Source organism: Hibiscus syriacus, unplaced genomic scaffold (assembly GCF_006381635.1).
Source record: "Hibiscus syriacus cultivar Baekdansim isolate YM2019G1 unplaced genomic scaffold, ASM638163v2 tig00110556_pilon, whole genome shotgun sequence".
In the NCBI taxonomy this organism is placed as follows: Eukaryota; Viridiplantae; Streptophyta; class Magnoliopsida; order Malvales; family Malvaceae; genus Hibiscus; species Hibiscus syriacus.
The window spans coordinates 4,448,157-4,474,623 of record NW_024062779.1 but is presented as its reverse complement, the minus strand read 5'-3'; the positions used below and the strand labels follow the sequence as shown (position 1 = coordinate 4,474,623).

The 26,467-nt window shown below is 35.2% G+C and overlaps 2 protein-coding genes and 1 pseudogene across 4 annotated transcripts; 2 read left to right on the top strand and 1 right to left on the bottom strand.

The window, feature by feature from the left end:
* Positions 1-840: 840 nt before the first annotated feature.
* LOC120131753 lies at positions 841-4,176 on the bottom strand (annotated as a pseudogene).
* Positions 4,177-13,219: 9,043 nt separating this feature from the next.
* Positions 13,220-23,814, top strand: LOC120131754 (50S ribosomal protein HLP, mitochondrial-like). Of its 3 annotated transcripts, XM_039148681.1 has the most exons (5): positions 13,220-13,224; positions 18,856-18,857; positions 21,512-21,551; positions 22,350-22,438; positions 23,105-23,814. In XM_039148681.1, the coding sequence occupies exons 3-5, from the start codon at positions 21,518-21,520 to the stop codon at positions 23,477-23,479; spliced, it is 498 nt and encodes a 165-aa protein (XP_039004612.1). In that variant the 5' UTR covers positions 13,220-13,224; positions 18,856-18,857; positions 21,512-21,517; the 3' UTR covers positions 23,480-23,814. The 3 variants fall into 3 exon arrangements, with proteins under 3 accessions (XP_039004612.1, XP_039004611.1, XP_039004613.1); XM_039148682.1 differs by lacking the exons at positions 13,220-13,224; positions 18,856-18,857 and adding an exon at positions 22,219-22,262 and having other exon boundaries at positions 21,502-21,551; XM_039148680.1 differs by lacking the exons at positions 13,220-13,224; positions 18,856-18,857 and having other exon boundaries at positions 21,434-21,551.
* Positions 23,815-25,837: 2,023 nt separating this feature from the next.
* On the top strand, positions 25,838-26,248 carry LOC120131885 (glutaredoxin-C9-like). The gene has a single exon (XM_039148758.1). It carries the CDS (start codon positions 25,838-25,840, stop codon positions 26,246-26,248), a length of 411 nt encoding a protein of 136 aa, XP_039004689.1.
* Positions 26,249-26,467: the final 219 nt, after the last annotated feature.

Sequence of the window (26,467 nt, the reverse complement as noted above, 5' to 3'; positions counted from 1 at the left end):
TTCTTTCTCAATTGTGCATGTAGTGAGTTCTCTAATTTCTGCTTAGAAAGGTTCATTGTTAATGAGATTTTCTTTTCTAATTTGAAACTTATGACTGTTGTCATATGTTACTTATAGCATTATGAAAAATTGATAATATGTTTTTATTATTGATCTTTCTGGTCATTATTGATTTTGATTTGACGTTAATTGTGAGGTCATACAAATTTAATTATACCTTAGATTGAATATATATATATATTGCCTCTATATTTTAGCAATTTTCACTGTAAGAACAGTGACAACTGACAGCTCACTTTCAATAATATATAAATATATTAAAAGCTGGCCTTATCCTTGCTAAACCTAGAAAAAAAACACTTACCTTGGAAGTAAGCCTTGGTCAAGAAGTTTGAGAGCTCCAGGCCTTATGTGCATGGAGATTTCCTTTTTTTTTTTCAGATATCTAGCTTACCGTTTATCACTAATAAAAAACCTGACATTCTAGCCGATCCATTGTCATGTGGTGCAGCTGAGGTTAACAAAGCCACATCCTGTTTGAAATGTTAAGTTTAATGGTTCTAATTCGGTGCCCAGTAAGGCCTGGCCACCAAGAAACTAACAGCATAGGTTCATATATGTCAGGGGGAAGGGAACCAGGAGGAAGACAACAGACAAGGAGACAACCAGCCGATACTTAGTCACTACAACCTGTGCAAGAATCATGGCAAAACACAATATAATACTGTCCCCAATGCCTGATTTCTTTTCAGAAACCAATAAATTGTGTGGTTCATGGTACTAGGCAAGAAAAGAAGATAAAATAAATATATAGTTAAACAGGCACAAAATTATAGAACCTAATTAGGAAAACTAAAGCAAAGAAGATAGATTTGAAATTCAAATACCACTAATCGTAAAGAACTTCAATTAAATGAGGGTGTTGATTAATGCCTGTTGAGTGTTGAGCTTACCAGGGAAAAATATGGGGCAAGAGGGAACGTTTCCAGTAAACTGGTTAGTTCTTTCCTTTTCCTTTCTGATTTGAACTCCTGCTTCCGTCCCCGTAGCAGAGCTGCAAGCGGCCGTCTAGTCCAGCTGGAAGCTGGTGGTGGTGGTGCTGGTTCTCCGCCGGTGGTGTGCCAATGTAGAAGGGTGGTGATCCGTCTATGGAAGAATACCTCTGGAGGTGATGAGGGAAAAAGGAAGGAGAATTGGACTGAAGGGTCCCCCTATTGTAACCAGCAAGGCCGGAAGAGATTGTGAAGTTGAGGTTGTAGTCACCCCTGGAACCGCTTGTGTTGTTGCCACCGGATCAGATGGTCAGTATTGGGAATAAACGAAAAATGCTGCAGCTCTTGATGGTTTTCACCCGACACGGTGAATGGTGGTATTAATATTTGTTGGGGCAAAGGGTTTCCTAGTTGGATTTGTCCAGGGAAACCTGCGGAATGGTTTCTGGAAGATGAAGAAGAAGGTCCGAGGAGACCCGTTGTGAAGTAATCCATATGAGTGACAGGGCACAGCCGGGGGTTTTGATGAGCTGAAGTTGTAGGATTAGTGCCATTGTTGCTGACACTGACAATGCCGCAGGTGAGTAACTCGGTGAAGGAAGAGCTTTGACAAATGGGGTTCACGTTTTGTTGATGAGAAATGGCAGACTTTTGTTCTTTCTCCTTTTCTTTTGCTGCTCTTTCCCTTGCTCGTTCCCGGGACTTTACACGTTTCACGCGGGTCTCTGACCTCGGAAGGGATAAAGCCGAGTTCTTACTAGTCTCAGACGTGCTACTGTAAGCTGATTTGGACAAAGAAAGGTGCTGCTGACTTTGGCTTTGTTGGTAGTTATTTGGCTCACCATTTAACTCGACATCAGCCGAGTCAAACCATTGTTCAGTTGCTCTTTTCTCATCACTTAATTGCTTTGGGGTATCAGGAAATGAAGTGTTAAGCGAAGGAAGCTCCGCGATTGCATCAGCAGCTGCTTTAATTAGCCACTCTATTGCTTTACTAGGCTGATCATACCCCAACCGATCTTGTAGATCATAGAACTGTATAGCTGTGGTGACAGATAACCTCACCCTCCTGTCTCTTAACCCTTTTGAAGTCCAAACCTTGCTGTGCCGATCTTTTCCGCCCGAGGCTCGAGAAACCCTAATAATTCTCGAGGAATGGTGCCAACCTCGCAGCCTGTTAAGATCGGCAACTCCACCACCATTTGCACTAGCCCTTTTGACGAGCGCTCTATCTTCTTTATCATCAGTGTAGTTGTCACTGCCTATCTGACCTATCTTGCTTGACTCACTTCTCCCACCATTACCAATTCTTGAGAATTTAGAAGCTCGTGTCTGAATCTCATCCACCTCCATTCCACTTTCATTCCTTTCCCACAAACCCCCTCTTACCTTCTCTTTTATTGTTTGTTTCACTCGTCAAGAAAGAAAGGAAATCTGGGATTTTGGAGAAATGTTTAAGCGACCAATTGAAGGTCGGGCTGAAGCTGAAATGTCCTATGCATTGATGACGATTACACAGACAGTAATTCAGCTCTATGTATAGTGATAAAAGACCTTTCTTTGCTTTGATATATCGCGGTCCAAGTCAGGAGGCTAGCCTTCCACCCTTCTCGTTTAAACTTTTTGCAGCTTGTGTGCTTTCAAAAACATAGCCTGAAAAATGGCAGCCACAATCTGCAACAAAAAGAAACGAAAAGTTAAGAATTTTAGATAAAGGGTAAAATAATTATCTGATGCTTCAAAATACGCATTTCACAAACTCATTGGCCGTCGCAAAGAACACACGCTGGTTGAAATCTAAAGGCCTGAAACCTTGAGATGAGAGATTTATCTGACATTTTGTTGTTTATACGTAGGAGCCAAAAGAGAAAAAAATACCTAAAGTCTTTTTCTTTCTTTAAAAAAAAAACGCTAAATCCCTTGAACAGAAGTTGAAGCAGAAAGCTCTCCTTGCCGCTATGATATTACCTTGAATCTGAGAAACAAACTATCTTTTTATGCTTCACAGTTAAGCTAAAAGAAAATAAGCAATAATTGATTGCAGTATGTTAGATGCCGATCTGAAGCCAGCCCTTTTAACCCCCACCCCCCATCTTTCTCTTCCTTGAATTATTAAAAACCCTTGCAGCTGACTCAAAAAATGGCAGACACCAACACCAGCATTAATGTTTATCCTAATAAAAGGACTATTAAATGACACCCTCCCATTAATAAATCAGCTGTTTCTGAAATTACCAACAAGTTCAGAGCTGTTTCTGGAATTACCAACAAAGGATAAAAACTCCCTTTTTCCAAAAAGCCAAAGAAGAAAAAAAAAGGTTTATGCTCACTTTGAACAACGTTGGCTGGCTGGCTGGTTGTTGTTAGAGGAGTCGAGTACACTTATTTTGATTATTTCCCCCTTCTTTCTCTCTCTTGTTTTGGTTTCCCTTGACTGATTGAAGTGAAGGCAGATGTTTTATAGAATCTAAAGCTACACAACAGATCTGCAAATCTTCCACAGCTGCTTTGAAGAAATTAGCTTTCACTTCTAAACAGATCGGTTACCTACAACAACAACAAATTAGAGCTCCTGAGATATCAATATTGGCTTCTCAATCAATTTCACTGCTGTATAAATTCCCATCTCCTATTAAATCCTGGAAAAATTAAAGCTAAAACCTTTTATATCTGTATTTTTCAGCTCATTTAAACGGATGGGGACTTTAGATCAGCTCTCTTTAATCCCAAAACAAGCTGTAGAAGAAACTTCATTTTATACCGTGGGAAAACAAGCTTCTTCTTCTTTTACCCTAAGAAACAAGCAACCTACTGGGGATTTGAACACCCAAAGAGTCAAGATTACTCTTAACTACATAGATAAAGTGAATGAACCTTGAAGCTGATTTTTCTTAAACAAAAAAAAGAAGGGTGTGTTGCCAGCAGATTTTTCCTTGGCCATGTCTTCCATTTAGCTCCCTAGAAAGTAATGAACCAAATAAAAGAAAAGAAAAGTTCAATTAGTAAGCGCAAAAGCTAATTAATTCACTTGAATATCCTCGTACCATAAAAAGATTTATTATATCAAATAATAACTTACAACAAAGCTAGGGTTGAGGCGTTTTGTAAGACAAAGATTGGAACATGAAAATTCCAAGGAAATGGGAAGTAGTAAGTGAAGGAGGAGGAGAATATATTAGGAAGCTGAGGGTGTTAGCGCTGTGAATCTAAATTATCCGAGAGGTTTTAAGTGAATACATAGGGAAACGACAGACTCCGCGCCGTTTCAGTTCCAATCTTTTGATATGCCTCTCTCCTTCTCCACATTTTGGCCCTTACTCCCTTCCTACATTTACTTCTTTACCATTCCCTTTAATTAATTTTATTCTATTAAATTTCTTAAAAATTACTTTTATTACTTGGTAATTGGTATGTACAACAATGTCAATAATGGCACTCATCAAAGAGAAAGTGCATTAAAAAGATTGTTTTGTATAATTATTAATAGACATGTTTAAATATTATATGTGAATAAAATAAATTTTATTTAACTCAAATTTTTTTGTTAAGCTAAGGTGATTATAAAGTAGTATTTGTTTTAATTTGACAATGAACACCCAATCACTCTGTTGTAATTCATAGTACTCGAACACTTGACCTCTAAGAAGAACAACGATTCTTTTAATCACCGAGATAAGTAGGTTCGTGCATTTGAACTCAAATTTTTAATCCAATTTATAAATAAGTTTATTATGAGCATGTACCATTAAAAATCTATTGTTAATAGCAACTATTTACCACGAATATTTTATTACATTTAAAATCGTGAAACATTATATATGATGGGTTCATATTTGACGACTTAACCAAAAATTAAGTGATAAAATATTTAACATAATTTTGAATTTGATCTTTAGACCTTCGTCCTGTAAAAAGTATATATCCATACACTATTAAAAATGAATTAATGACACCTCAATTAAATCTTACATAATCAACCAAAATTAATGATTTTTTTTCCAGTAAATATCAATGAACTAATCTTATGATTCGTCATACATGGAGTTCATAAAACTCGTAAGCAGATAATAAATATTTCTTAAAGTATATGATTAAGTCGAACAGCACATCAAACATTTTTGTTACTTCAATGATCTCTCACACATGAATTTCTCTTCACCCAAATTTAATTATGGCAAAAGCGTGCCTGTCAATGGTCTCTTTACTTTTCTCAAAAACTAATATGTTACTCGAACTTTTTTTACACTCAATGTAATCATCGAATTTAGAAAAAGTACTTAATGTGACTCTTTGATCAGTTGTTTTCGTCGTTGGCCGTTACAATATTAATGCGACATTTCACGGTGCTAACGTGACGGTCCACAGTGCTGATGTATAAGGTCACAGTGATTGATGATATGACTGATGACGTAAAAAATGGGCTAAATTGTTTTTTTTCAACTTCAAAAGTATGTTTAATTTTTAAGAAAAATAAAAATATTTTAAATTTAAAATACAAAAATATTAAGTTAAATATTAAAACCATTAATTATTAGTATTATTTATTAAATAAAAAATATTAAAATATAAATATTAAAATTAATAAATATTTACTATAAAATTAAGAAAAATTAAATATGAGTAAAAAGTTAAGAAATTAAAATATCAAATATATGAGAATAATAAATACATTATTTAAAAATAAGAGTAAAATCTCCTTACTAATACAGATAAAATGTGTTCTCAATGATTACTAATAATTCACATCCAATTAAATTCATATTATTTTAATCACAATTATTTTTTATTTTATAGAAGTATAGGCCTCATTAAAAAAACCCCTTGAAGCCCTCCATGTTATATCAGTAACATGAAGGACCTAAGAACGAGGAAAAGAGTGCCTAAAAATTTATTAATAAGAGTATTAATACATAGGCAGACCCGAAACAGACTGCTAAATCTCCAACAGAAATGACATAAGGCTTAACACAGAACACCTTACAACATAGGAAATATCATTTCCTACACTTCAACACAACCAACATAAATCAACAAATCACCCTATCCCATCTTTAGCTAATTTGTCAGCTTCCCAGTTCGTCGCCCTCAAAATGTGCCTAATAATAATATCATTTCCTGCCATATGCGAGACTATGTCTTTTACCAATGAATGAAACAAAGGAGTGCATAAACCCGAATTCTTGATCCAATTCAAGGCAATACTTGAATCGAATTCTAGAATAAACCTCTGATTAGGACCGACACATAAGTCATCCAAAAGACAAAGCCCCCTCTTAATCGCCAATAGCTCTACCATGATAGGACGGCCACCCCAACAATTTCAGAGAACCACTGAAGCAACACACCACTACTGTCCCGAATCAGACCACCAATACCTCCTTTAACCCATTTAGAAACCATCGCTCCATCAACATTTAACTTTAAAAAACCATCCGGTGGAGGAATCCAGCAAGTTGGTTGAGTATGAACCTTTCTCTGACTTCCCATCGAATCAACAAGTTTCAAGTCACCTAATAGGGAGTCTAAAGGGATCAGAACATCATTAAACCTTGCAACAAACCATGAGGCTATCCTAAATCGAACAATGAATGACAGTCTGACTACATCCAACTTCCCTTTCTGAAAAATAACCTCATTTTTGCACTTCCACACTGACCACATCACCACCATTGGAATAAACTTCCATATCAAAGCGTTAGGCATTAAATCATCCCACAAAATGATAAAGTTAATGATGTGCTTTGGAATCACCAAAGACACATTCCAAATTTTCAAAAAAAGTAGACCATAAACCCCATACAACCTCACAATGCAGAAATAAATGTGAAACTGATTCCACCTCCCTACCACACAATGAACATAATGGATCATCAATCTCTGCCACACCTCGCTTCAATAATTCCTCTTTAACCGGCACTCTCTGATGAACTAATTGCCAAACAAACGTTTCAATCCGTGGAGGTGCAATCCCTAACCAAATATGCCTCTCCCAAGTCTCATGAATCTGCTCAGTACCAACCTGATCAAAGAAAGTATTGATACAAGATTTAGCTGTAAAACAACCCTCACCATTCCTTGTCCAGATCCAACAATCATCCTTGGCAGGAGATATAGAGATATTATTCAGCATAGAAATCAACTGAAGCCACTGTTCAATTTCCCAATATGCCAAATTTCTTCTCATTTGGATGTCCCACACCCAACCAGAGGCATTATTCACCCTAAACTCCATCACTTTGCCCGATTTATTACTAGACAGAACATAAAGTCGAGGGAACAAAACTTTCAAGGGTACTTCTCCCAACCAAACGTCATTCCAGAATTCCACAGATTTCCCATTCCCCGTCTTCAATCGCATGTTCCTCTTAAGATAATCGCCAAAACCATCATTGGTAAAGAAATTTTTGACAACCCCTTACCAAATCCACAAAGCACGAGCTGAGCACGAATTCTCCAACATTATGGAATTCGAATCCAAGTTATAAACTGCACACACCACCCTCTTCCACCACAACTTCTTTTCTGACGCAAACTTTCATACCCATTTCCCCAGTAAAGCTCTATTCAATAATGATAAATTTGGGATCCCTAGACCTCCCAATCTTTTTGGTTTGCTGACCGACTTCCAATTAACCCAATGGATTTTTTTGCTATCTGCCGAACCCCCCAAAAAAATGAAGCCATGATAGAGTTGAGTTTTTGTAGCACAAAAAATGGAATTCTGAACATAGAAATGAAATAAACTGGGAGATAACACATCACCGATTTTACCATCACCACCTTCCTGCTAACGATAAGGAATTAGCCATCCAACTACTCAACTTAGCATGAAATCTCGCCACTATTTGCTCCATATAGCAACCGAATTCCTCTTATACCCCAAAGGTAAACCTAAATATTCTGCTGGAAAATGGCCTACCGAACAGGTGATATCATTAGCCCAAGAAACTAACTCTCTATCCTCAACATTAATACCATAAATCCTGCTCTTGGCTAAGTTTATCTTCAACCCCACCAATAGCTCATATATTAATAACACCCTTCTAACATTTCTCAAATCACGAGTAGAACTTTTACTAAAAACTATAAGATCATCCGAAAATTGCAAATGCGATAACTTGAAAGGTCGATCATGAGCACCTAAATCAAAACCCGAAAACAGTCTCATATCCACTGCTTTAGTAAGCAGCAAATACAGCAACTCAGTAGCCAAATTAAACAGCAGAGGTGAAAGCGAACAACCCTGTCTTATTCCCCTAATCGTATGAAATTTCTCCGTAGGTGACCCATTAACTAAGACCGAAATGAAAGTTGATGACATACACTTATACATCCAAGATGCCACTTATCACCAAACCCAATTTTACTCATTATATTCATCAAAATTGACTAATCAACCGAATCATAGGCTCTCTTAAAATCTACCTTGAAGACTACTACCTTCAATCCTTTCTTCCTCCAAAAGTCAATACTTTCGTTTGCAATAAACGAGCAGTCCAATATATTTCTTCCCGGAATGAACGCTAATTGTGACAGACTCATTATCTCGTTAATGCACAAACTCAAACGTCTAGCTAAGACTTTTGAAAGAATTTTATATAACCATCCCACTAGGCTAATTGGCCTAAAATCTTCCAACCCCTCCGGATTTGCCTTCTTAGGAATGAGGGAAATGAAGGAACGGTTCACATCTGAATCTCACTCCTTAAAAAACAACATCACATCATCTTTCAAAATATTTCAGAACTTTTTAAAGAATCCTAAATTTAGACCATCCGAACCCGGAGCTTTGTTGGAGTCCGAATGAGCAATAACATCCCAAACTTCCTCTTCAGAAAATGAACTCTCCAATGCTGCACACTGCCCTTCCGAAAGTTTAAGAAAATCCAGACTCAAATCCTCAACCTCCAGAGTGTTCTTTTGATTGAACAACCCCTTGAAAAACTCCATCACTGAAGCTTTAATTAAACTAGGATCTTTTGCGACTTCATTATCCACCTTGAGGGATTTAATACAATTCATTCTCCCTCTCATTGCTGCACTATGATGGAAAAATCTAGTATTACTATCTCCTTCCAGGCTCCATTTCAATCTAAACTTTTACAACCATATCAACTCCTCTTTCTTTTGTAGCTCCCATAATTCATTATTTGCTTCAACTATGGATTTCACTGTTGCCCTGGAAATCCCTTGTTGTAAATCTAATTCCATGTCCTGGATTTTTTTCTCCAATGTACTGATTTTATCTGGAAGTTGTAAATAACCCCTCCTAGACCATTTCTTTGCCACTTCCTTCACCCGGTTAAGAACTTTGGCAATGGACGACGAATTATCCTCTTTTTCAAATTGAAGTAACTCCTTCTTTATCCTCTCACTAAACACATCTTCCTCCAACACATAATTAAACAATCGAAAATATTTGGGACCTCAATTACATTCCCTATTCTCCAACAAAATAATATTATGATCAGAAACGGACCTTGGCTGCAAAATTTGGCTAATCTTGGGAAAAAGAGAAAAATAACTCTGATCAACCAAAAACCTATCCAGCCTCTCAAAAGTGGGAGCATCTCTATTATTACACCACGTAAACTGACCTCCAAATAAATTCAAAACAATTAAATTCGCCTTACTAATAAAATCTCTAAAAATGTTGACTGTTACCCGATTCACTTCACCTTCAAGTTTCTCTTCCTGAGACAGTACAACATTGAAATCTTCACCTAAACACACTGGACAGTCAACTTTTTCCAAAAAGGATATTAATTCCCTAAAAAAAATCTCTTTCTCAGCATCCACACTCGGACCATAGGCATTTATGAAGCAGCAAATACCTGAAAATCCATCCAACAACCCCTTTAATGCCACAAACCTGCTATAAATAATCTCTTCCTTAATCACAAATACCTTCTGATTCCATAACGTTATTAAACCACCACCAGCACCTACAGCAGGAACTAATACCGAACCAGTAAGAATTTTGCCTCCCATTTTTCTTACTAATAAAGGACTGACAGCTTCCAATTTAGATTCTTGTAAAAATACCATTGTAGGCTTTTTCTCCTCTACAAATCTCCTAATAACTCGCGCTTTCACTTTCTTACCCAAACCCTTTACATTCCAACACATAATGGACCACTCTACCATCAAAATTGTGTCATAACCATATTCCCATATTCCTACTACCAACCTTCAAATCTCTTTGCCCTTTACCAGAGGAACCATTTTGGTCAAGAATTCATTCTCTTCTCCTTTAAACTTAACCCCTAACAGTTTGGACACATTCCAACATTCCAATGCTTCTGCCACCCCCTGTTTCTCATTTTCTGAAACAAAATCCGAACTCTTAGTACAACAACTTTTAACATCCCACCTCCTAGCATAAACCCTTTTCTTTATAAAAACCTCTCTTAACATTGCTCACTGACGCACTCCTCTCAGACGGTCGTTGCTGGACCGATGTAACAAACTCAGTATGCAGATCAGGTTCGGCTTGTGTAACAATTTTTGAATCTACAGACATATTACCATTTCTATTTGCTGCTGGACTTCCCTACTCAGGCCCATTCGCCTCTAACTTTCCCAAACTGTAATTGAGCCTATCACCTTGTACAACTTTATCTTGCCCCAAGGTAATATCTTCCAAGTTGATCTCCTTTTGTCTCCCTTCAGAAAAACTCCTGAAACTTTCTGTTGACAGTGAACCTCAACTAGTACTGTCCCTTCAACACAAAAGTTAACATCTAAAATATTATTACCTTATCCATTTTCTTTCAAATTTCCATCGTTAATTGTGTCTCCCCCTTGAGAAGCACCCCAAACCCATGCTTCTACCCTATTCAGAGGGTCTGACATCGTCTGGATATCCAACTGCCCTTGCAACCCACCTCGCTCCTCCCCTAGGTTCCCTTCCGATGAGTTCTCCCCCCAAGGATCAACTGTTCCTTCCACAGAACCATCTTCATCAACCCTATCTTCTAGCTCAGGAAAAAAATCTTCACTGTCTTCTGTTAGAGTATGCCCAAAGACCAATCATATGATGATTGTAATAATACTTTTATTTACCGATTTTATTGAATAAAGGCATTGCCGCTATTATTTTCAGTTATATATATGTGTTTAACATAAACTGGAAGATAATAAAGTCCATATAATGACATAATTGTTATTATTAAAAGACCCCTAGTCAAGTATTATTATGGGCATGGACAATAATAATACGCTTAAGACTAACATGTTATTGATTGATGACAACGAGTTGTCATTGACATAGAGATGTCAGAATTGATACATGATTATATTGTTAGAGAACAATGTATTGGATTGACCCACCATGAGCATATGTCTTGGATTATTATGTGACGGTCATAACATTGCTCATGGTGATGACTATATGTATGATCCTCAGACTTGAGATCAATACTATCCCAACATATATTGTTGTATGTTTTGATGCAGCTAAACAAGCTCCGTAACTAGTTGCTCTATAAAGACTGTTATTGAATATATCTCAATATATGTAGTGGGTGTGTATGATTAAGATAGGATATGTCCTTCCTACATAATAGGAAATATATCACAGGCCACTTGATTGAGTAAGAATAGAAACGCATGGCCATACTCGAATAAGTTGATATGAGATATCATAAACTATTCGTTAATTAAAGTCTACTCTAAAAATCAATAAACAATAGATGGGCTATACAAGTGTGACTATTCCAAGACTTGTGCCTATTCTAGATATAAAGGACATAAGGATATAATACATAAATGAGTTAATCACCAAGATGATATGTCGAATCACATTTTCTTGTAACTTAGGTGACAATGATATATTGCTAGATGTCACTCATTGTATGTAATATTAGAATTGTTCTAATAATTACTTCTAATGTTACAAGAACCTACAGGGTCACACCCTAAGATTGAAACGAGCAAAGATGTACAATTTATTGTACGTTACTAAAATATATTTAGAGTTAATTAAGTATATATTTTAATAATCTTGAATATTTAATTTTAATTAATTAAATATAGATTTAATTAATTTGAAATAATAAAATCCCTGATATGATTAGGGTAACTTGGATAAAAAAGGATTATTAAATTCCAATTAATTAAATACAGATTTAATTAATTTGAAATAATAAAAACCCTAATATGACTATGGTAACTTGGCTATAAAAGGGTGTGTTAGGTCTAGCAACCGTTTTTGTGAGAACACACACAAAACTTTCAGCCACTTTCTCTCAAAATGGTTTTAGGGGAAAACAAAATTGCTCTCAATCAGGTGAACTGAGTAGAGGCCAAGACGTGATTTCGTGGAGGCTTACGATTCGAACCGATCTATACCACCAGAATTCACTGCTTTCCTTGATTTTTTTCAAGGAACCCACTGTAAGTATTCGCATCTCTTCCTCCCGAATTCAGTTTTTCGTACTTGGATCGCTGGTGAGACCGTCAAGTTTTGTTTCCGCTGTGCCATGAGGTGCGCCGACGGTCCCAATACCTTATACCTTAATCTTAATAATAAAAGGCCTTCCATAAGTATTAATGGTAATATGGGAGGGATATCAAATGGGCTCCCAACCCTTAACAACATATGAGCCACCCTACAATCCACTCTTTGAGTTGTTTGCTCCTGAATCTTCACTAACCTTCCCCATGTCGAAGCCAAACCAGAAAAGAATGAAACTGACTAGCAGTTTAATGGAACATCGATCATGGATACTGCATAGAAAGGTAAAGGAACACATTTCTCTTCCATAACAGGCTCCAGCCTTTCAAACCAGAAGGACAGTGCCTCTCACTTATCTTCAACCGCTGCATATTTCTCCTCCATTGACTGGAATACTATCAAACGTGTGTTATTCACATATCCCCACCTTACTATCTTGATATTAAATCCTTCATTTCTTAATGCTCTCTGCACGAAATCAACTTCAAAAATCGCTTTGCAAATACATGTTAATGACGATCTCAGCCACGACCTTTCCTCCATTGGAATAAAGACTTCCAAAGGCTTCTTCTCTTCCCTTTTATCTCCAAAACTGCTGACTTACTAACCCTCAACCCTTTTCACTCCCATTACCGTATCTTTATATGATCTACCATCATGAAACTTGTTTAGCAGCTCCTTTTTATCCACATCCACTGCATGGTAGGAAACTCTTTTCCTTTTCGAAACCTCCAAAACTGCATCAGCAGGCTCTGCGACACTATTACGATTCAAGTTCCTCGGAAAACTACTCCTCTGATACTTCGCCGTCGACACCATAATTCTCCTCCCATCAACCAATACATTATTCATCTTAATCTTAGCATTAAGCAAATCCTCCTTGTTTGCAAAGTGTACAAAAGCGAAAGTCTTGTCCTTGTAGTTAGGTCTCCTATTAACAAACGGAATGAACACCTTAATCACCTTGCCATGAAGGCTAAAACGATCCCATAATACACTTCTATTCACTCTCCTACTCAGATTGTCTACGAATGCTACCCACGATCCTCCTCCAGGCACCGCTCTTCCTCTGCCAGAAAACTCAATACCTATCGGCTCCCCATTCGCTCTCTCACTGACTTTCACACTCATTTTCGAGAAAGAAATATTTGAAAATACCTACTTTTTAGAGAGAAGGTAGAGCTTCTCTCACTAATCAGTTGAAACGAGACCCTTTAGAGGACACTTTCATAGTATTATTTAAACTGTAAATATCATTTTTTAATATCACAACATACTAATATCAAAATTTTCTTTAGAAAATAGTCACATTAGATTTTTTTTCTAAATCCAAAGATCAAATTAAATATAAAAAAATTTGAGAACTACATTAATTTTTTAAGAAAAACACAGGGACCTCATGTACCCTTTGCCTTAAATTATTTTCTCAACGACTCAATCTGAATTCAATTTGTTGTTTCGGTCGGTCAACAATCTTTTGGGCTGATGTCACTAATGGCGATGCCAACTGGGAAATTAATTTCCTGCTCCAAAAATGAAAAATATTTGTATAAGGCACCATAATGACGTATTATGTCATTGAGGCCACGACAGTCTCAGTTTTTGTTCTTTCTTTTTAACTGTAAATATAATTTGATACCAAATAATTATTCCTATTTTTACTATCTGATTTCAAAGCAGAAATCTGGTAATTACTTGTTTCAACAGATTAACTGCAAGCATTACATGAATTGAAAACAACACTGGGGCTCATTTTTCTCTCAAAGAAATTGATATCATTATTAATATTTTGTATTATACATACTTCCTAGTAATAAAAATTTATTACTAATTATTTAATAAATTTATCTATCTATTTCTAAAATTTTAAAAGTTTATTCTCTTCTATAATTGCATTCGTCTCTGGTTGGGCCGACATGGATCAATAGCCCCAATAATCTATGAGAGCAATGTGCAATAAATTTTGAGTCAAATAATGACTTGAAAAATCGGGGATATTTGTGAACTTGCAGGTGAGAAGTTGTTCCTCGATGTAATAGAAAGTGGAAAACATCAAGGATTCAAAGTACAAACAGTTTGATGATAAACATCTTTCAGGAATAAAAGGTATTTATATTAAACGTATATTTTTTTAATATTTTAAATTAAAATATATTATTTAATTTAAATATTAATGATATTATTATTATTTTTGAATATGTCAAATTAAAAAGATATTTATTATTTATTGAACTTTGAATATTAAAAAGATAATTATATCCTTTTAAAACATTTTAAATTAAAATAAAGGTAAAGTATAGTAATGGTCACTGAACATTTCTGAAGTTTGCATTTAGGTCCCTCAACTTTTAAAACTTGCAATACAGTCCCCCAATATTTATTCCGTTTTCAATATGGTCTCCCAACTTAAACCACCATTAGAAAATTAGGGTAAATTATATAAACGGTCATTGAACTTTTCAGACACTTGAATTTAGGTCTCCCAACTTTTAAAACTTGCAAAACAGTCTTCAATTTCATTCTAAACCCCAATTTCCAAAGTAATTTAATTTTATTATAAACCCTAAATTCCAAAATAATTCAATTAAATTTTAAACCCCAAACTCTAAAATACTTCAATTTAAGGTTTAGAATGTAATTGAATTATTTTGAAATTTAGGGTTTAGAATGAAATTAAGGTGTTTTGAAATTTTGAACATGAATTTACTATTTGACAATATTTATTTCAATATAAATTTGAGGTTTGTTTAATTGTTTATATCAATTTTGAATAACAATATGCATTGATTAAACATCCCGAATAGCAAAATGGAAGCACTCTATTCGGTATTTCAACTTCCCATAAACTCTGCTCGTTTCTTCAACTTTTGACTACATGAAATTCGGAACGCTCATTTGGAGCATTATGATTTAAGTACCACTATGTTCTTGCATGCTATTTTTTTTATCAGATTTGAGTACTTAACCCTTCAGTGCTTTACAGTGTGATCATTTATGATTCACCTGAATTTGCTCATACGTTGATCATTTATGATTTAGTAGAATCAATGGTTTGTTATTTCTTGTATTAGAATCTTAAATCTTGAAAGGATACTTTGAGGAATATATGACAATTCATTATTAGAAAGAGAATGTGGTCAAAAAAACTTGATTATGCTCTTGGTGACTTGATCTGCACACTTTTACAGTGGACATATACTGGAATGAGTGTCTTATTTTGTGTTAATGTGCACTTGGGAATGCCTTATTTCATTGATAATAGTAACATTTTTTTTACATATTTATTTGGAATGACACAATATTTATATTTTTCAAATACCTCTAGATGACTGCACATCGTGCATTCCAGTTCTGTAAGCAGTATAAGCGAACAACGGAGTTCCGAAGGTTATGTGAGATTATGAAGGACTGTACTTTTTCCTGGGATCTTATTTAAGCTCAAGGTAAGCTATTTAACGGACGTGAAATTTCCTTCGTTTGACTGGACATAACACATCTATTTCTAACTATGTTGTTTACTTCCGGTTATGGGACAGTAAGGATCCTAATATACACTTTAAGTATATTGAGGCCGCTGCTAAAACTAGACAAATAAAGGAGGTTGAGCGCGTAACCAGGGAATCCAACTTTTATGACGCTGAAAAGACGAACTTTCTGATGGAAGCCAAGCTTCCTGATGCCAGACCCTTGATTAATGTTTGTGACCGATTTGGGTTTGTCCCTGATCTCACTCACTACCTCTACACAAACAATATGCTCTGTTACATTGAAGGTTTTGTTCAGAAGGCATGTGATATTCTTCACTAGATATGTTCACTGGCATACTGCGTGAATTTAATTTAAGCAAGAGTAATTATGATCTTGTTTGCTTGTTTTGATAGGTGAACCCTGGGAATGCTCCTTTGGTGGTGGGACAGTTACTAGACGATGAATGCCCTGAAGATTTTATTAAAGGTCTCATTCTCTCAATACGTTCTTTGCTACCAGTCGAGCCCCTTGTGGATGAATGCGAGAAGAGGTGAATTTTTTAGTGGATCTTGTGTCCATGTTTTCATCTCTCCATTATCATGTGATTCTCATTTTTTGGCATTTGGTTTCCAGAAATCGACTCCGTTAGCGGATGGCAGAGGGACAATTAATATGATACAACTCAATCAAAACATCAAAAAAAATTCACCGAATACAACTCAATCAAAACATCATAAATATAAAAAATTTCATGTTAACCAAGAGTTAAACTTAAATCTATAAATTTTCAAAATTTTATATAATATAGATTATTTTTAACTCAAATTTCATTTGAAACATATAACTTGTAAATATAAAATATTTTTAATCAAATTTTATATAAAAACATATAATACCCAAAATATAATTATAATACAAAAGGATACATAATCTCAACACTAAATTACGTATGAATGTCGAGCAGGGGTATGTATAATTTATAAATGTAAATAGTATACATAATTTCAAAATCAACCTAACCTCGAAATTCGGATAAAAATCCGAATAGCTCGAGAGACTCGAGTCAAATAACTTAAATTTTTTTTAAAAATAAAAATTTTCTAATCAAGTTTTACTCACTCTCCGACATCAAATTATAAATCAAATACAAGCTTGAACATGCAAAAAATTTCAGTACCCCATAAACTAATGAAACAACAACGATGTAGCAGCTTTGTTTAATCGTTGATGAAAATAATAGAGCAACAAGGAAAATAAGCAAGAAACAACGGAAAACTGCAAGAACATTACAGAAACTAAGTAAACCACAATCAAAAGCTCAACATTATTGACATCCATTGAACAAGGTACATTGTCAACGGTAATATTGTATTTGCGTAGGAAATTAAAGCTCACAAGAACAACAAAGGTTGCTCTTGCATCCACAGAAAATCGAATCCCCGGCTGCGGATGGCAGAGGGACAATTAATATGATACAACTCAATCAAAACATAAAAAAAAAATCACCGAATACAACTCAATCAAAACATCATAAATAATTTCACTAAAAATTTTCATGTTAACCAAGATGAATGAATGACAGATTACCATTACTTGATGGGGAACATGTTTGAATGGGACATGAAAGAAGGTAAAAAGCTATAAATCATTAAAGCCCTCAAAAACAAGGGGAAAAAACTCCTTAAGGAAGTGTTTACTTTGGAAAGCAGGATCATAGATAAGTATATCATTAAAGCCTGCACAAACGACTGTCTTATGATCCTACTGAATTCATAATCTTATGCACTACCCCCCTCCCCAACACAACACACACACACAAAAGGGAGCGTTATCAATTGAGCACCAGACAGGTGATCACCGGCTAGAACTAGAAAGCATTTTTAACTAAAGTAAACAAAAAGTACATTAAAGGTATGTCATTAGTCAAAACATATGAACATTAAATTTGCCTAGGAAATTAAATCTAAACATCAAAGAAACTTTGAATTACATCAAAAAGAAAAACTTACCGTTCACCATAGTTGAACAAGCCTTCAATCGACTCCTTTTCTCCCTCATTTTTAATCCACCAACAATCAATACTCTTAAAAATAATCCTAACCCTAAAAAATCCAAAATAAACCTAATCTACGTTTTTTGGAAAAAAATTCATCAACTTGTCATTGATTTGAGTTTAAAACCCATTTATCTTGTCCCAAATGTTATACGGTGCCGTTAATATTCTTTTAATTTTTTTGGGTAAACCACACATATCATCACTCAACTTTCTTATCTCTCCTAGTTCAGTCACTCAAGTTTTAAAAATTGGGGGACCTAAATTCAAGTGCCTGAAAAGTTCAATGATCATTTATATAATTTACCCTAATTTTCTAACGGTGGTTTAACGGCGGGGACCATATTGCAAACATAATAAATGTTGGGGGACTGTATTACAAGTTTTAAAAGTTTAGACATAAATTCAAGCTTCAGAAATATGACCATTACTATACTTTACCCTTAAAATAATACCTAAAGTCTAAGCACATATGGCACAAAAAAGGAAATCTTATTTCAACAAGACTTGAGAAGAATCGTAGTTTAGATTCAAGTCGGTTAAGTACTAAAAAGATTGCAATCCTAAATTTTAGCCTTCTTTTTAATTTTGAATAGTAAAAAGAATTTATATATTTTGAATATCTCAAACTAAAAGATATGTGGTCGGACTAAAACTATCTTGAAAATTACCTATAAATACTGAGCTAATCTGTTTGTTTTTTCATAACTTAGAATTCAAGAACAACTATTTTTTAAAAAATTACTTTCTCTCATTTTCTAGTTTTTCGACGATAGGCAAAGGTAATAAATAATTCGTGATCTCGAAAGTTTATTCTACTATTCGTTGATCATAGAGTTGTTGTATCTTGGGAGACAAACTACCAAAGATCTGGAGTACCAAAGGAGTGGATGAAAATCTGTCTTAAGAAAACCGTGTAGCGACATGACTCAATTGTTTTTTATCGCAAGATCAAAATAAAAAGAGTATTTCTCTCAATTTATTTTCTTTTATTTTCAAAGAAATTTAATTTTTTTCTATTTTATTTTCTCAAGTTTAATTTCGTCTCAAATTATTATGTTGCATTACCACTTTTTCATAATAATAAAGGATAAATTATAAATGTACATCACTGTTCAATTATGTGGCAACGTTGTTGTTGTTATTATTATTATTATTATTATTATTATTATTATTATTATTATTAGAAGTAGTATTGTCTCTTGGCTGGCAACCAAAATAGCAGCACCATGGCCATTGGAGACCATCAAATCTGAGCACCACCACCAATAATTTGAAAGTGCATGTAATTATTATAATTGTTTCCAATGAATCCAACAAGTAAAAGCATTTAGCAAAGATCGTGGCCTCCATTATTTCTGCACTCAGTACCAACCCATATTAAAAAAATATGCAAAGGCCGCTGTGGAACCAGCACATGCCATGGTGTTGGATTTCATACTCCAGGATATGTTCTCCATATCCAATGTAGGGATGGGCATGGGTCGGGTTGGGTCGGATTTTTGGTCCGCCCGACCAGACCCGAGAACAATAACTCATCCACCCGAAATCTGACCCGACCCGCATAATATATATTCTCTATCCGACCTGACCCGAAATAATAAAAAAATATTAGTTTTATTCTATAAAAACAATGATTTAATTGAAAAAATATATATTGATGGGTATTATTGTAATTATTCTTAAATATATAAGATAAAAATTTTTTTTTCAGACCGGGTCGGGTCGGGTTGAGTATTTTTCACCCTACACCCGAATCCGACCCGACCCGAACACAACATTTAAAAAACCTGACCGACCCGACCCGAACCAGAATTTTTTTAAAAAAACTCTACCCGATCGAGTCGGATATGGTCGGAACCCGTCGGGTTCTGATCCCATGCCCATCCCTAATCTAATGTTAAATCACTTTTTGGTTATAAAGAAGCCTAATCACCTTACCCTCTCCAATATTCCTAGGTTAATTTTTTTTAGAATTTTAAAATCACTAAAAATAAAGTTCTAACAATTCTCAAAATACTACTCCATATATCAACTGAAAACGATACACGAAAAACATAATTACATGGATAATTATGATTATTTTTTTTACAGTTTTTTCAACCCTCCATAAGATGAAATCATGATTTCACGTGGATATTTATAAGATCAGAATTTATGATGAATATAAAAAAAAATTAAACTCGTATTAAGATCGAATTTATTATTAAAGATCATACTTGAATTAATATAAACTCAACCCTTCTCTTAGGCATGACTCAAAAGATAGAAGAGTAATTTACTATCATCTCCAACAAAGAGGGTTTATTCTTCTCTCTTTTTTTTCAGACCTCACAAGGTCTCTTCATAAATCCAATGCATTTGAGTCGTCGTCACCCTTATTACAATTATCTTTTACGACTCTTTACCCCGTTCTTATAAGACAAATTACAAATTCTCACTTTATTCATCAATAAATTAATATTTTAATTAAAACTAAATATACATAAGTTGACTGGAATAGATTAAAAAATTTAAGCGTAATAATATTAATTTTATTTTAAAAAAAATTAGTCCAAATCAATGTAAAGTTGGTTATTTTAGTGTATCTATTTCAAAACAAGAATATAAGGAAGTGTTATAGTTTAAGAAAGGAGCTAGCAAACGTTAAAATACATATGTTTCCCTAGTATGGGATAGAGAAAACTCAGTCACCCAACATACTTGTAGGGTTGTAGCTTAAGAATCTAAATTAAGAGTTAGAGTCAAAGAGCTATGCCTATAGTTTCTTAGGTCTTTGCTTTTACTCCAAAAGTGTTCTGCATACCCACTTTTATATTTATATATATATATATATATATACACATATATATAAAATCATTATTTCCCCAATTTATTTGTTTAAAATGCATGCATGTATAACGATAGATGGCGTGGGGAGTTGAAGCTGAGATTAATATAGGCTTTTCTTCATGACCAATCACTTGTTCATTTCTGTATGTTATATTTCGTATCAATACTATCATTGTTTAACTTTGTATATATAGTTTGCAAGCTTCCCCCATTTTTTCTAACAATCTTTAAGTAGTAGTTTTGAGTTATTTTTTTTTCAAAAGAATATATAAAAGTATAAAAATAAATAATTGTTGAGTTTAATGATAGAATGTATTGTATTCTTAATGTTCGAATTTTGAATATGATATTATTAGGAGAGATAATTACAAATCTAATTATAAATCATAAAATAAACGTGAAAATGTCAAATATTGTACAAAAAAATAAGGAAAAACTAAAATATAGTGGCAATAATCAAATTCACGTATTAGAAAAATATAAACCATTGGTTGGTTTCATTCGAGAGAATCAGTTTATTAAACAAAATAAAGAATGTTCAGACAAAAATATAGGGCGAAAAAACTTTTATATGAAGTGTATATAATGTGTTGGGCTAGGCTTACTTTAGCTTGAGCCCAAACCCAAAAGGTTCCTTATCTTCTCCCAAGTTCCTAGGGTTCTTTTCAGTCATTTCCCTTTTTGCTTAGTGAAGGTTGGGGAATTTAGAAGAAGATGGCTGCAAGCTTTGCTTCCAGATGCTATAGGGGTATGCCATTTTGATTTTCTTGAAACTGATATTTGTTAGTTTTCGAAGTGTTTTTATTTTTCCTTCTTTATGTTAATGGGCATTTGTAGATTATGAACACTTCTAGGAATCGCATTAAAAGCATTCCGATCCAACCTATATCCATATGCGTGAAGTTTTAGTTTTTCCTGCAAATATTTTCCTTTGGTTGATATATAGAAGAAATCCCTTTAGTTAGCTGCAATTTTAGGCCAATATAAGTGAATGATTTTAACTATCGAGTCCTGGAATTTCAACCTTTTTTTAAGGGGTTAGGATGGGGCTTGGTGGGACTTATTGAAGCTTAGCTAGTCTCTGTAGTGTGAGTTACTAGTCATGTCTATCTGGAAGTCCTTTGGTGATCCATTAGCATTTTCGATTTTGTCTGCAATTTTATGTTTGGACCTTTTTCCACTGTGTTTTCTAATTCTTTAAGCCACTTATGCTTCATGTGATGAGCAGAGCTTTTGGAACCTCTTATTATTGGTTTCACAACTAAGAAGTCTCTTCCTGTGGGATTTTACTTCGAGTTGTTTGTGAATTCTGGCCGTGTCTATCCTATCAGGCTGTTTTCCTTGTTTTCATCTTCTAGATAAGTGCTGGGATCCATCTGTTAGCTTCTTAACACATGTTATCTGGCCATCTGCAGAAGTGGATCGGTTTTGTTTCTCCTACAATTGATGTATCATAAGAGTTAAACACCTCTCTCTCCATGTGCATAGTTCATTTTGCGTCTTATCTTGTTTCTATGGCTTTTATTTGACTCCACGGTATATGCAGTGGGCCGTTCGTTGATGGATGGCCTTCAAAACTTCTCTAATTTACCAAGCACATCAAGAGAGATGGCATGTGGAAGTTTCCTGTATCAGGTCAGCGTGATTTCTAGCATGATGTTTCTTTTAAGTTTGTATTACAGTATGTGAAATCATTCACATGAAGTGCATGCTGGTGTTCATTGTAGATTATATGTTATCCTTGGAAAATTGAGATAAACTCCCCAAACCTCTTGGAATAGACAAGCCTGTGGAAAATTGAGATAAACTCCCCAAAGCTTCTAGGTTGGTCATGAGCCATTTTTTATGCGACAAAATTTCAAGCCATGCATATTTTATTAACCTAAATGATTAAAGGAGATGGCAGTGTTAATCAGCATCAATTTTTGGCTGAACTTTCCCCTATTTTTTATCTTGTTAGTTAAGCATCAAAGATGGTACAATCCCTTGAGTCAACTTTTGAAAGACCTGCATATGGACCCGATGAGATGGTGGCCTGAACTACTTAAATGAGTGATGTTCACAGGAGTTGAACCTATTGTTAATGAAAGCTATATTACGAGTCATATGTTAGGATCCAAATGGCTTATATGAATAGGATAACTATCTCTGCAGCTTGATATCAGAGTGATCAGATTTTGTTCAATGTTTGATGTTGTAAATGTATGGTCGAAATTCAGACAATATTCATATGGTTCTATGATGATTGCCTTTGTGATATTGTCTTCCGAAGGTAACATTATCATTTCATTTTATTTGCAGCAACAAAGGACTTTTATACAGATGAGAACTGTTCTCAAAGTAGTGGACAACTCGGGGGCAAAAAAGGTGATGTGCATACAACCGTTGAAGGGGAAGAAAGGGGCAAGATTGGGAGACACCATAATTGCATCTGTAAAGGAGGCCATGCCTAACGGAAAGGTGAAGAAAGGGAAGGTGGTATATGGTGTAGTCGTGCGTGCTGCCATGCAGCGAGGTCGTTGTGACGGGAGTGAGGTCAAGTTTGATGACAATGCTGTTGCTCTTGTTGACAAGCAAGGCCAGCCTATAGGGACCAGAGTTTTTGGCCCAGTCCCGCATGAGCTGAGGCAGAAAAAGCATGTCAAAATCCTCACTTTGGCAGGGCACATTGCCTGAAGCATGGATCAATTCCCCTGCCGAACGTTCGAGTTTTTTTAGCTTCCCTAGCATTTAGATGCTTTTATGTTGTCCCAATAACAGAAAAATACAGAAAGAGGCAAGATTAATCTTTCCCTCTTCTTGTAGTAGAGTCTAGATGGAAACTGAACACTTATCACCATCCCAAGCAACGATGTGTAGATATGTTTGCCTGATTTCCAATGGGAATGCAACATATCTGATAAGACAAAATTGCATTCATGGTCTCATGCTGTTTTCACCTGGTTGATTGATTAGGAGATCTTCAGAAGAGTTCTCTTTGTAGAAACGCAAGAAAATTATAACGAAAAGTACTTGTCAATTAACCCTATAAAGTTGTTTATAAATAGAAATGCCATAAAGAAGCTTGGTGCAGAACATGTGTGGAGGTTTCATCACTGATTAGGGAGATTTTGTAGAGAAAAAAAATGCAGCTTTGATTATCAAACCAATTCAATCTCATGCTCAATGCAATGCCCAATTATTTGTTTCACACTGCTTGGCTATTTTATTGCCAAATATTAGGAATGCCAAACATATTCCTATCGCTTCTGTAAGAGATGGCTAGCGAGGACTGAGCCACAACGAGATTCGAGACCCAGTTCGCAGTTGCACCAATTCCCACCCCATACTCCCCTCAACCTCACTTGAGAAATCTCACAGTTACGATCTGCTGGACAGCTCCCATTCCAGGATTATATTTTAAGTATGTTTGATAATTCAAAATTAGAATTATTTGTTTAAAACTTTCAATGAATTTTAAGTAATTAAATAATTATACATCACTTAAAAATAATATTTTTAGTACTTTTAACTACATTGCTCTTCAAATTTTAAATTTATCAAAATTTGATGCTTATTAATCTAGTGAAAATTTTGAACTAAACTTTACTATAATACTATATTCAGATTCATATAAAAATATATGCCTAAGAAGGTTTTAAAGACAAAATCACAGTTAAGTAGTCATGTATTTAGATACATCGGTTGTTACTATCATACTGCATAATCTTTATTGTTTGTGCAAAGTTTGAAAAACAAACAAAATAGTATTTAATTTATTTATCGCATACGATTATTAAATTAAGAATATTATGCAGTTTTCTGTTGTTGTTGGAAGTAAAGTAAAGCTAGACTTATATAATAAATTGAAAAATGGGATACCAAAGGCAGGATAAGAGGTAGGGGTAGCGAATCAGAGCCGTAGGGATGATGATGCTAAAAAACCAGCCAGGGCATAATCTGACGGCGTCACTGTACGCAAAGGACCAACCCCTCCTCCCGCGGCTGCCATTGCACAATAAAGAAAGCGACGTACTATCCTACCTACGACGGCGTTTCAGTCGTTCCTTGTCGGCCTGTCGGTTTCCCTTTTTCATCCTTGCAAAGTTCAAAACACTCCGCTTCTTACGTCGTCCCATTAAAATTTAAGAGGAAAAAAAAACATGTTCCCGTACTCGGCAGAAGAAGACACGTTTAAAGAGAACAAAAAGAAAACACCTAAAAAACCTGTTTGTTTTGGTGGAGCCGGAGAGTCTGAAATTGGCGTGAAGGAGATTGCTTTTTCTGTTGGGATATTTTGGTACTGTTTCTTGTATAAAAGGGTCCCACTACCACCTCATCCAAATTCACGCTAATTCTAGATATTGATCTTCTTTGTTTGACTGCAATATGGTGTTACTTTGAATACATCTCAAAGGCTCTCATTTTTATTAAATAAAAACAAGACATAAACTATATAATATATATATATATTGGCAATTGTCTCTGCACGTTGAAGAAGGCATGCCTCTAAAGTTGGATGACTAGAGGAGCTCTTCGTACACACCTTCCAAGATAAAAAAAAAAGGGGAAATTGGCAGAGCTGAAGCCCTCCTCGTCAGATTTTGCCGGGCCCTACTGAGTTTCAGGGTTCTCAGGTTTTCCCATTTCACATCTTCGATTATCTCTCTAGGTATTACTTTCTTTCTTTTACTTCCCTGGTTCCATTAAAATTATCACTAAAGTTCTTGCACGACATTGTAAAATGTTTTATCTTTTATTCAAAAGAAAATTACTTTCTTTTTCCCGAAAGCCACCTTTTTAATAGTAGACAGTAGTTATTTTATATACAGCATACATACACAGCGTAAAAGTGATCAGAGCAATTTGTCATTGTTTCGTTTCTCTATTCTCTTCCACAATCAATATATATACCTACAAAAGGTCCTTTATTTCCCATCCCCTTCCTTTATTTAAGCTTTTAAAAACTCTTTACTCTCATTTTCCATTAAAAGTTTCATCAAGTTTTTCTTCTTGTTCTGGTATTATCTTTTGTTGTTGCAATCAAACTCAACGATGCAGGTGACGACGAAGAAAACTGGGGTTCGAATGGCAAGCATCACAGGGATAGAAACCGAGGCACCAGCCACGACTACGGTGGTCGACAATCCATACAAGATAGTGAGGCAGCTGGCTTCCACCAACGCTGTAGTTTTGTTCAGCATGAGCGGGTGTTGCATGTGCACCGTGGCTAAACGCCTTCTCTTTGGGCTCGGAGTTGGTCCCACCATCATCGAGCTCGATCACCATGGAGCCGGTCCTGACATCCAAGCAGTCCTCTTTCAGCTCGTGGCCGATGGTCGACAGCCTGTCCCTGCCGTGTTTGTTGGTGGGAAGTTCCTTGGTGGCATTGAAACACTGATGGCTTGCCACATCAATGGCACACTAGTCCCACTCCTCAAAGAAGCTGGTGGACTTTGGCTCTGATTCTCTCGTTTTTAACACTCCTATGTTTCATGACAGTTTACATGAATATTCTGGTCTAACTAGGCCCGGCTAACTCTTGTTTATTATATGAATTAACCGTTATGTTTGTATTTATTATATTTATATCTGGATATCATGATATGCAGTCTAACGGAATTAGGGTTTCAATATATAACCTTTCTCTTTCAACAATAACTAGCTAGCTAGGGTTTCCCGGCA